Here is a 12,423-nt window from a genome sequence, read left to right on the forward strand (position 1 = left end):
CACGTTCTGAACGGTGGAGATCGGATTCCGTGTATCCGAGAGAGAGAAACGAATTTCTGAACTTGAACATAATTTTGTTGACTCGTGCAGAATTTTCGGAGAGGAAATTTCGAAAATTAGAGAGCAAAACTCGAAAATTTGTGGTGTAAATTCTGAATGAAAGCTTCTCCTATTTATAGGAGGTGACTGCTATCGAGATCGCATATTATCTCCTCGTTTAAACTCTGAATTAAATCTTGAATATGAGATATATTATTATCTCTTATCTATCTCATTATCATTATTCAAATATCTATATCTCTTAAATCTTATAACTCTATCTGTTACAATATTTATCCAGGTATATCAAATCTTAGATCTTTATCTGGTAAAAATCTATATAATCTCAAATCTTATATCTCTATCTGGTATAACCTCTCCAACTTTGAATTTATATCTAAAAAATTTACCTACTTATATCCAAAAATTTCTTATTTAATTTCTTAGATCATGGTCTATTTATTTATCCCAAGTTCAAAATATATGCACAATATTATCTTAAATCTTGAGCTCCAAAAATATTGTACACGATATAATTATCCACTCAACTTTAGATAAACTGCAAATCTTACATCTCAAATAAAATAATGAGATAGATACCCAAATCTTGAATAATCCTAGCACACTTAAATTACAAAAAATATTATCACGATCACAAAATCTTGGGTTTTACATAGCTCGTAGTCGTTATCCTTCGATTTGCAGTAGAATAAATATTCGGTTAACACAATAACATGTAAATCATGCTAACCTGGTAAACACATTGGACGTGTCATATATGACAAGCTCATCTAAAAAAGTGTTAGTAGGCGATAGTCGAACTATTAATCATTGTTAAAACACTCACAACATTCCACCAACTTAGACATAAAAGGACACACAAATATTATTTTTGTAATATTCTATTATGATGTCGTGCTCAATTATGATGTAACAACCGCGTCATAAATCAAATCAAACACCAATATATATTAAGAATTTTAAATTGTAATAATAATTTCTTAGATTAATTAATTCATGCATATTTTTTTATAAGTTTCCTAAGCGATTTACCAATTCTCCGTTAGCCCAAGCCCACACGCAGAAACATACACATTGTTGAAGTCATTTTTAATAATTCAAGTTTATTATTTAGTTTGTCAGAAAATTTAAGTCGAATCGAATTTGAAATCGAGCTTTAAATTGAATCGAATTCGAGCTAAAAGTTTTAAAATTTACGAACTTTGAATTGAGATCGAATTCACATAAAACTAATTCAAGCCTTCAAATTTTTGTCATATTCGATTCGTTACACCCCTAGTATTATTAATTGCTTTTGTCGTTTTTATCTGAAAGTATACCTCATAGCTATGATTCTATATTTATATTCTTGTATGTTAAGATATTGTTTGGCTTGTGCTATATCGGAGTTGACTGGGTTGGCCGAGTCGATTCTTCTTATCAACATTTTGTCGGACAAGTCTGTCGCATATGTTTGCGGTTTGGTGTAGACATCTTTGAATCATCTCGTATTTGGCTTGAGTTTAACAATCTGTAACTATTGACATTTGATAGAAGTTAAGTTAACATTTTATTTAATCATGAAATACAATGATTATAAGTAAAATACTTTTGCAAATTACAGAATTTGTAATTTATAGAAATATCCAAACTTTTAGGGATATAATAATTATTTGAGCTAAAATCAACGATAAATAAAATATCAATATAGTTGTAATGTTACAAAGCTTGATAATAATATAATAAAAACTAAACTCTAATAAAGCATTTCTATATCTAAGAAAAATCACACTAAAATTTAAAAATTATTACCTTTTTTTTTATTAATGTAATTGTTTGGTATGGTTTATTTTTATCGAAAACTTGAATCAAACTAATTTTTCAGTATAATTGATTTTAAAACCGATTCAACCCGTGATTGATCAAAACTCAAACCATACGGTTTGGTTCGTTTCTGGACACCCTTAAGTTTGCCTATGCTTAATCTTCTGCACAATTAATGAGAAACATATGTTCTTATGTAACTATTGAAATTTTTTTTCTTATAAAAATACATGAACATATATATATATATATACAACCTTATCCTAAAACATCACATATAATTTGTACACTTCCATGCTTCCAAAACTGGATTGGTCGGTTCAATCAATTTGATCGGAAATCGATCACTGGACCAATCTGGTTCATGTTTAAAAAATCGTTTTAACGGTCACATTAGTCGAACCGTTTCACTTATATTTTTTTAAGATTTTTTTTTTGATAATTTTATGTTTTTATATTTAAAATCATTATTTGGATTTTGAACTTTTTGTTAAAAATATTATTTTAATAGTATTATAACTTATTTTATTTATAATTTTTTGTTTAAAATATATATGTAATAATANCTAAATATATACATATATATGTGATATTTGAATTATGATAAAGACAAAATCGTGTCATGACATGATGTTACTCGTTAGAAAATCCAAAATACCTATTTTTGGAGTCTTTCTATTTTTGTTTCACGAATAATATTAAACAAATCTAAAAAACATGTTAAAACCAGAGATTTTAAATTTCAATTTTTTAACAATAACTTTTTTTTTAAAAAAATGGATTAAACAAACACAAGCTAATATATTTTAATATTTAAGATAAATGCATTACTATCAACTAAACTATATATAAACCTATGGATAATAGATGATTTAATAATCTAAATTATAAGATATTATGTCACGCATTAAAAATGACGATGATTAGTATCTTATTGTAATTAAAACGGGGATGAGCTGTTACTTAGTAGTCCAAAATTATATTAATCTTTCATGGAAATATCGAATTCCATAAAACCATTTGACTAATAAAATATTCACAGAAATTCAAATAAAAAAAATACAAATAAAAGAAAATAGTAAAAAAAATTGGCCGCTTACCCTACTGATCTCAAAAGAGACGCCGTTTTACTTCCGTAGAGCCCGCGGTCTCCGTTGACCGACCGTTGACTACCTCGTGAACAGGTGAGGCCGAGGGAGTGAAATACATAGGCGAATCATAGGGGGTCGAAAACGGCGTGGCATCACTCCAGTAGTGATCGTCGATCTCCACCGCCACGGCCTCCGGAGGCTCATCCACCGCCTCGAAACACTCCTGCAAGGTTACCCTGCTCCTACTGCTATCATCGATCTTCTTAACCTCCTCCCCAGAGAAACGAAGAGAAATCTCTGCAGGTGATTCCGTATGTTCCCCCTCCTCTTCTTTGATGGTGAAGAGAAATCTCGGCGGTCCAAACATGCCATGAATCTTCAAGAGGTCAACATCGATGACCTCAATCTCCGGCCGCGGATTCGAACCGAGTCCATCGGCTGTATCTGGAGCAGGTACAGAGTTGGGGTGCGACCTAACACAGAAGAAGTAGAGAAGCTCTTTGGAGGAGAAGGATGATCCCGACGACGAATGTTGTGAGAAGTGATCTCCTCCGCCATCGTGACGGTGGAAGACGCGGCGTCGCCATAAGACATAAAATAGCTGGGTGAGTAGCATCACAAGTGAGACAGCGAAGATTATAATCAGCACAATTCCCACCATGCTCAGTCTGCCGCCGCCGCCACTCATTTTGCTCCGTGTTCTTGTTTAGCTATTATTCACTAAATAATATATAGCGCAACTAATTAAACGGAGAATTGATGTCTTGCGGAACAAATAATATTTTTGTTTTAATATATTTTGTACGGTTGCCATTTTTAGATTCATTATAGGATTCGCCAAATGTTTGTCAGGAGCCACGTACAGCGTTTATTATTAAATTTGAAACAAATTATTAATAAAATATTAAATTTTAATATAAATTATAAATATCTGATTATAAGTTCAATTCCTACAATTTTTTTTCTATTTATTATTTTAATTCATATATAAAAATTGCAAGTGTTATATTTTGATTTTCATTTAAATATAAACCAAATGAATTATAAAAAATATTATACAGCGTGCATCAATATACTAGTATGTAGATATAAATTTTGAATTTATATCATAATTAAACTCATCTTTAAATAAATAAAAAATAGGATTAAATATATAAATTATAGACTATAGTTATTATTTCACGAAGAAATATCGCTTCCAAATTAGATTTTTGTGGGTATAGTTTGTTGGAAAGCCGGTGAGATTTTTCAAAAAAGAAGAAACGCTATACTTGATATTTTAATTTATATATTATGAGATATTTAAATATCACTTCCATTACCATAGAACTTGCTTTATAAATAAAGGTCCAAGTAAATGCATATCATCTCTATTTTTTCCAAAACAAAAAATTTATATATTGCATTTATCGTTTTATATTTAACATATTCTAACTTATTCATATTTTACTGTCGATCTATCAAATTTCTAATATATTTTTTTACATATTATTTATTATAGTAATAGATAGAAGTGGGGGAAATAAAATGAGAGATCCGAGGATACAATATTTCAATCCTTCCACCAATTCTATAAAAAAATTATATATTTAAAATTATGATAAATACCCCAAATTTAAAAAGTAATTAACTTTTTTTTTTTTTTTGACAGCATGTGAAATTAGGACTTTTATTGGTAATGTGGATGCTTGAAATATAGTTGGCAAATTTATAGTGAAAAGGACGTGAAAGCGTAAACCATGTGAGCAGTTGCATGTCAAATTTGCAACTAAGCCAATGGTAACCTAACATCATCCAAGCACTCATTAATAAGGCAGGAAACAACAAGAAACACCAGGTCAACGGCCCCTCTACCAATTAATTGTATGATCCATTTTAGAATTTTGTTCAATCCCATTAATTCGTATTTAACTATTTTCAACAAATAGATATAAGTTCATCATATCTATAGTCAAATATAAAAATTATATATATATATATCGTGTGTATATGTGTGCGTGCTTGAATTTCGTCGGTTGTGTCGAATGGTCCTTTCGAATTGAGAAAATCGGATTTCATAAAATTAAAGAAGTGACATCTACTGTCACTTAAATAAATATCATGGAGTTTTGGCTTAAAAATATCAATTTTATGTGTTTCTTAAACTCATTTTATGTGTTAGTTTATGTTTCATTAATTTGATTGAAATCCAAAAATTAATGTGATTTTGCTTCTACTTCTACAAAAGTTATTATAGTAAAAAGTTATTATTTTAATAATTTATTTATCAAGCACTATCTATTTCTGAATTCAGTTTTTCATTTTTGTTTTCAAACATTACTTCTCGTCTTTCTTTTGTAAGAATGGATGGTGAGGTCATTTACAACCACGAAATCTATTTTGATGCAAATCTTACACTAAAATAAGGCGATTTCTGCACCAAATACAACATCCATCTCAAACCCATTTACTTCAAATCTTACACTAAAAAAAATATTCTCGAAGTATTTCTTTTATTTTACATTTATTAATTATTATATTTTATTTAATATATTTTTAATCATGACTAATGTTTATATTATATAATCAATATTATATTATTAATAGATTTAAATAATAATATTTAAGTTTATAATTTAATTATATAATATAAATTAATATATGAAAATTATTTAAATTGAAAAATATGAATATAAATTCAAACATAATAAAGATACAACTTCAAATATAATAAGAATACAACTTCAAACATTTGAATGACTATATTCATCTTACAAATGATCAATTGAAGCATTTCGTGGTGCGAAGTGCGTATCTTTATATTAAATTATATTATTTATAAATCATTATATAAATTTATTATTTAAATATTAATAAATAAATATTTAAAAATCAATAATTAATAATCAACACAAATAAATATTTAAAAAATCAATAATCAATATTTTTAATTTTTATGTTTAGATATCTCATTATTAAAATAATAAAACAAATATTTTATTATTATTTAAATAATATTTATCTTTAAAAATTAATACATATTTATAATAATCAAAACCAAAAAAAAAATTTAAAAAAATTGTGTCTTCGCCAACGCCAAATTTGACGCAGAGGAAGTGGCTGCGCTATTTTTGCTCCAAATTTAGCGCAGAGGTGGAAGCCGTGCTATTTTGGTCAAAATGGCGCACCTCCATTGGAGCAAATCTTTTTTTCAAAATAATGTTAAAACACCATTTTGGTGTAGACAAAAATTTGTGTGGGACGGTCTCACGAGTCGTATTTTGTGAGACAGATCTTTTATTAGGGTCATCTATGAAAAAGTATCACTTTTTATGCTAAGAGTTAGGGGTGTTCAAACTTCGGATAAAACCGAAAAAACCGAGAATCCAAACCGAAAAAACCGAACACCAAACCGAACCGAAAACCGAATTTTGTAATTCGGATATAAATGTTAAAACCGAAGTTTATTTGGTTCGGTTTCATATTATATATGTCAAAACCGAAAAAACCGAAAAAACCGCAATTTCATTAAATTAAAATTTTTTATATATTTTTATTTATATTATATATTTTGATATGATATTTAATGAATGAAAAACTATTTTGAACAATTTTTAGTTGATTTTTGTTTGTTTAATTAATTTAGACCTTATATTTAAATATTTTACTAAGAAAGTATGTAGAAAGTTAACATATTATATTTTACAATATATTAATATTATTAATTTAAATAATTATACCAAGACCGAATTAACCGACCGAAATAACCGAACCGTTTTGGTAGAAAACCGAACCGAACCGAAGAAAAATGGTTCGGATATCGGATTATATATTTCTAAAACCGAAAACCGAAATAAAAAACCGAAAACCGAACCGAACCAATGAACACCCCTACTAAGAGTATTGCTTTTTATTGTGAATATCGGTAGAGTTGACCCGTCTCACATATAAAGATTCGTGAGACTGTCTCACAAGAGACCTACTCTTTGGTGTAAAGGTTGGAGATGCTTTGACAGAACGAAATTCAATCTAAAGAGAAGAGATATATTTGAGAAATATTTTAGTTACTCACAACATTTATATATATATATAAACATCTTGATACACAAGACGGTCTATGCCTGGTAACATGTCCTGACTATTAATCGCAATTAGCCTGCATATATGTATAATAAAAAATTCATATGAGACAGTATAATGAGTCAATTATATGAGATAATCATCCGATTCTATCAGTGAGATAGTCTTATAAGATATATCTCTCAACTATTTCAATATTCAAAAGCACATGGATTTATATTAACACATATAATTTAAACCCATGGAAAAACATGACATAAATAAATATTGACAATTTACTATCGATCAAAGGCAAGATATAAAAAAAATCGATCCACATTTGTGAAAAAAGAAACAAAAAAATAAGGATAGAGATGAGCACAATTTTAATACAAAAAAATATAGGCCAAATTTAGTGTCTTATAACTTGTAAATTGCGTTTTTTGGAAATTATTATGTAGATATAAGTTGAAAGATTTGTCGAAGAGGGGCCAATATATAATAAATTTGAAATAAACGGACTAAAGTGCAAAAACGTGGGGAATTATTAATTTCATTTTCTCTCCACTTCCCTCCACACTATCCGAACCAAAAATTCCCTCCCTTTCCTCGTTTTCTGCTTCCCCTAACCAAATACTTTCTCCCATAAAAATATCAAACATAAAACCCTCATTTTCCCTCTTCGCTCCAATTCCCAAAACACTTCCAAAATCCTGTCCAACCGTGCTAATCTGTTCCATTTGATTGGAAGAAAATGGCTGGGCCTGGAATTTCCACCCGTGACGCGGCGGCGACGCCTCCAGCCCCAGCCGCGGAGAACGGGCGGATCTTCCCACTGCAGCAGACGCCGCCGACTGCGATCAGGAGACACCTCCCCTTCGCGTCTATGAAGCCGCCGTTTGCTCCGCCTGATGACTATCACCACTTCTCCACACCGGCGCGCGCCGCCGCCTCGTCCGGCTCTGCGGCTGATCAGCTGCCGGATGCGGTCGTCGTCAAGTCTACCGTGGGTCCTCCATTTCCGTTGCTAATTTTTTCGTTTTAACTTTGTTTGTGATGTTGTCTGCCATTTTTTTTTTGTTTTTGGATTTCGACTGTGCTCTTACTTTCTGTATAAAATGCAATCAATTGAGTTTTATTGTTCGCGGGCTCTTTAAATAATTGATCACGAAGATAGCTTGATGAATTGCAAACTTATGGGTGGTTCGATCTGTGAATATGGCTGAAACAACGAGAATATTGATACTCTATTGATGAAATGGGGGAGTTCCATTATTTTGAAAATCTCATTGCTAAAATGTGCTAGTCGCTGTTGAATCGTATGGATTGTTGATTTTTCCGTTATATATTATGTATGCAAAAGTGAATCATCGAATATATTCATTCTCATCATTGACATGATTTACCATATCGTCCTAGTCTAATTACTTTGATTCAATGTCTTTTTGAAGAGCTGATTCATATTGCTCCAAATTGGCCTTTAGCAGACTTTGAAGAGGAAGAATGGGAGCGAGAAAAACGAAGCCGAGTCTAATGAGTGGACAACTAGTCCTGGATTTAGTGATATGGCTAACAGTCGCTTCCGAACTCCTGTATCTGGTAAAGGAGGAAGGCCAAATGGTCGGTCAAAAGTTACCAAAAACAACAGATCTATCCCTTCAACCCCCATTTCCAATATTGGTGAGATACTCGTATAGTTTTGTGACAAATCAATTCAGAATCATTTTACTGATTTCATTGTTCTTGAGTGAAGCAAATTATTGACAGGTGTCAATGTTCCAAAAAAGATAAAATTCTATAACAAACATGAGCATATCTCGATATATGGTCACTGCTCTCTGTACTCTGCACAATTTGTTTGTTTATGATCCGTAGTAACGGTATTGTGACATTAATTTGCAGACGCTCCATCTCCTCTTACTCCTGCTAGCAGTTGCCGCTATGATAGCTCCTTGAGTAATTACATCATTCTGTATCTAGGTTTGAATATTGAACCATAGTTTCAAGAGATTAATACCGACAACTATCTGTGATGTTTCTTAGGTCTTCTGACAAAAAAGTTCGTCAACTTAATAAAGCACGCAGAAGATGGTGAACTTGATTTGAACAAAGCTGCTGACACTTTACAGGTGATCAACCGGTAGACTTGTATGTATTTTTATAGCGTGACTCAGATAATTCAAATGAAAAATATGTTGTACAGGTTCAGAAGAGAAGGATTTATGACATAACCAATGTCCTTGAAGGGATTGGTCTTATAGAAAAAAAGCTTAAAAACAGAATCCACTGGAAGTAAGGATGAATTGCATCTAAAGATAAATCTTGAGCTTTGAGATCCCGTATTATAATCCATATAGGGGATGACACCGAGTAGTAGAGCTTAATGAAAATTCAATATATTGCTTTCTAGGGGACTCGATAATTCGAAACCCGGAGAAGCGGACGAGGATGCCGCTCTTTTGCAGGTATGTACATAAAGACTGGTTTCATGGAAAGTACCCTTGTTTGTCCTTTATGTCTTTAAAGTTTAACCATTAATTAATTTGCACAAGGTAATTGCCGTGTATCATCTCATCTAAATTTACTTGTAATGAGGATTCTACTAGTTTGAGTAGATTTGAAGCATTAGCTATGTCATTTGTTTTACATGTTTTCAGGCAGAAATTGAAAACCTTTCTATGGAAGAAAGAAGTTTGGATGAACAAACGAGGTAATAAAATCCGAATGTTGAGAAACTATATGGTGCTGCTGTTATCTTATATGATATGTGCTTACTGCTCAATTTTCACAATGTTGCAGGCAAATGCAGGAAAAATTAAGATGCTTGAGCGAAGATGAACACAATCAAAAGTAAATTGTCTGGATAGCTTTAAATTCTGTCATTCAACTTGACTTAACTGATTTTCTAGTTTACTAATGTTATTATTTCACTTTGGCTGTTTAGATGGCTTTTTGTGACCGAAGATGACATTAAAGGTTTACCCTGCTTCCAGGTTCATTCCTTCTCCTCCCATGGTGCTTATATGTTACTCTGTGTGTGTATGTGTGTGTGTGTGTGTGTGTGTGTGTGTGTCTATATATATATAAGATGACTTGAAGAAAGGATGGGTGTAAGATTTCTATATCAATGTTCCGAAGTTGTTGAATTGACTAAGTCTTTGTTTCCGTGGATTCCTGAGGGGTGACCAACTCTTTTTGATTACTGAGTTGTCAGTCGTTTGTCATTAATTGTCAACCATTTCCACAGAGAAANTTTTTTTTTTTTTTTTTTTTTTTTTTTTTGCTATTTTTAAGTTCCTCTTGTGAGTTTGGAACATAAGACGTTCTTTGTTGTACTTTGATAGGAGTGTTGGTAGAATATTTTTAATAGTATTTTGTTCTTGGTAGGTTCAATGTACTAAGACAGTTTGTAATTGTTTTATGTCACACTTTAAGTTCGAGTGAAAAAATATAGAAGAATATTCAGATACCTTTATTGACAGATGCATGGACCAGGATGGTCTCCGCATCTCTCCTGAATTTTAACTTTAAAGTTTAATTGTGACAGAATGAGACCCTTGTGGCAATCAAAGCTCCACATGGAACCACTTTGGAAGTTCCAGATCCTGATGAGGTATGGGTAGAATGGATCTTAAGCGAGCTTTACTACTGATGTTTCTTGTCATTTGTTCAAATATACTTCTGTCTTTAGGCTGTTGATTATCCCCAGAGAAGATATAGAATTATACTCAGAAGTACAATGGGTCCTATTGATGTTTACCTTGTCAGGTATCATCTTATACTTAATTAGCCATGAAAATTAATGGTCTACCTCGTTGTGTTAGAAAACTTGTTCCTTTGTTATCCGTCACTGTTCTGAAATATTTTCATTTTGGCTCAAGCCAATTCGAGGAAAAATTCGACGAGATGAATGCAGTTGAACAATCAACAAGCTTTCCCATTGCCTCAATCTCAAATGAAAATCCAGCAATGCAGAGGACCTGCTTGCCAGACAACTGCCAAGAAATTGAAGCTGCGGCACCAGAGAGTCAAGGATTTGATTCTAGTTTTGCTGCTTCACAAGAATTTGCCGGAGGCATGACAAAGATAGTCCCATCAAGCATTGGTGTAAGTGTTTTCTGGATGTTTAAATCTTACTTTGTTAAACAAGTATGTTGATCCTTGGTGTTGTTTCGTAAGGATTTTTCACTTTTACTCCGTTGTTGCATCACAAGTGTCTGAAATCTGCCATCTACGAACAAAAATGTTGATGGAACTTTGTGGATTTTGATTGTTAAACCCCTGAAACTTGTTTATTTCATTCGATTTCAGTTAGATTTTTTTTATATTACCATGTTTCTGTAACTCTTATCCATCCTAAAGTCATGTTCTTTTTTATAGGATGAAACAGACTATTGGCTTCTATCGGATGCAGATGTCAGCATCACAGACATGTGGAAGACAGATTGTATCGTTCTGTCCATGCTCGTTATAGTTTCGTAGTGCTAATATCCTAACCACTTTTTAATGTTTGATTTTCTGATATTGACAGCGGGTATCGATTGGAATGGGATGGATATACTTCAAGAGGAGTTGAATATAGCTGCAACTGGTGCGACAACACAACTGACCCAACCATCATCATCTGGTACTGCTGATGTACCACCTGGGGTCGATTTGCTACCTAGATGATAGGCTTTGTTTTATTTATCCGACAAACAGAGTTGTGTCAAATTCAGATGATAAAAACGCATACTGTTTCATTCTGCATTGCTGATTCTCATCTACAGCCAATTGAAGGCATTTGGTCGATTGGCAATGGATTTACTTGATGAACTGCAAAACAAGGAGCAAATACAGATTCCTGAGGCCCTTCTTTTTATAGCTGAGGATTTGCTCGCCCATCTATGGTTCCGAGGTGAATAATTTGTTCATTTTCCAACAATTCCATGTAATGTGGTAAATTGTTTGAAATGATCTGCATTTACCGATCTGGGATCGAATTCTAGCAACTATAGGCCTCTGAAATAACATTCTTTTGCAAAATGTTAACAATTTTCTAAGCAATCTGTTGGTATATGACGACGCTGAATATCCCATGGATGGTTGAACAGTTTGAAACCAAATCAAAGCAAGGAAATCTAGTGCTACATTCGCTACTCAGAATTTAAATGTAAGTTCTCAAGATTCGAAGTTTTATTTCCCCCTTTTCTTCAATTGTTGGATTATTACATGTGTAATTTTGTTCAAGATCTTGATTTGTTAATTCTCATCAAAATTAGTGGAAGTCATCCTTGGTATGTTTTGGGAAGTTCCGTCCTGCATGCATGACCTGATACGTAATTAGACTTATGATTAATTTTGGTTTACATATACTTATGAAAGGAAAATGACAAGGGACAAATATGTATCTTATATGAAAATTTCCTCGACCTTTCCAATTTCAATAACA

General features: G+C 32.0%; 2 protein-coding genes across 2 annotated transcripts; one reads left to right on the forward strand and one right to left on the reverse strand.

The window, feature by feature from the left end:
• Positions 1-2,973: 2,973 nt before the first annotated feature.
• On the reverse strand, positions 2,974-3,642 carry LOC140959441 (uncharacterized). The gene has a single exon (XM_073417271.1). It carries the CDS (start codon positions 3,640-3,642, stop codon positions 2,974-2,976), a length of 669 nt encoding a protein of 222 aa, XP_073273372.1.
• A 3,931-nt stretch (positions 3,643-7,573) lies between these two features.
• Positions 7,574-12,343, forward strand: LOC140958997 (transcription factor E2FA-like). Its single transcript, XM_073416675.1, has 14 exons — positions 7,574-7,998; positions 8,480-8,672; positions 8,895-8,948; positions 9,036-9,121; positions 9,196-9,284; positions 9,403-9,457; positions 9,650-9,702; positions 9,792-9,842; positions 9,937-9,985; positions 10,540-10,605; positions 10,684-10,760; positions 10,874-11,099; positions 11,373-11,439; positions 11,524-12,343. The coding sequence occupies exons 1-14, from the start codon at positions 7,747-7,749 to the stop codon at positions 11,661-11,663; spliced, it is 1,458 nt and encodes a 485-aa protein (XP_073272776.1). The 5' UTR covers positions 7,574-7,746; the 3' UTR covers positions 11,664-12,343.
• Positions 12,344-12,423: the final 80 nt, after the last annotated feature.

This window comes from Primulina huaijiensis, chromosome 15 (genome assembly GCF_012295235.1).
Source record: "Primulina huaijiensis isolate GDHJ02 chromosome 15, ASM1229523v2, whole genome shotgun sequence".
NCBI classification, from domain to species: Eukaryota; Viridiplantae; Streptophyta; class Magnoliopsida; order Lamiales; family Gesneriaceae; genus Primulina; species Primulina huaijiensis.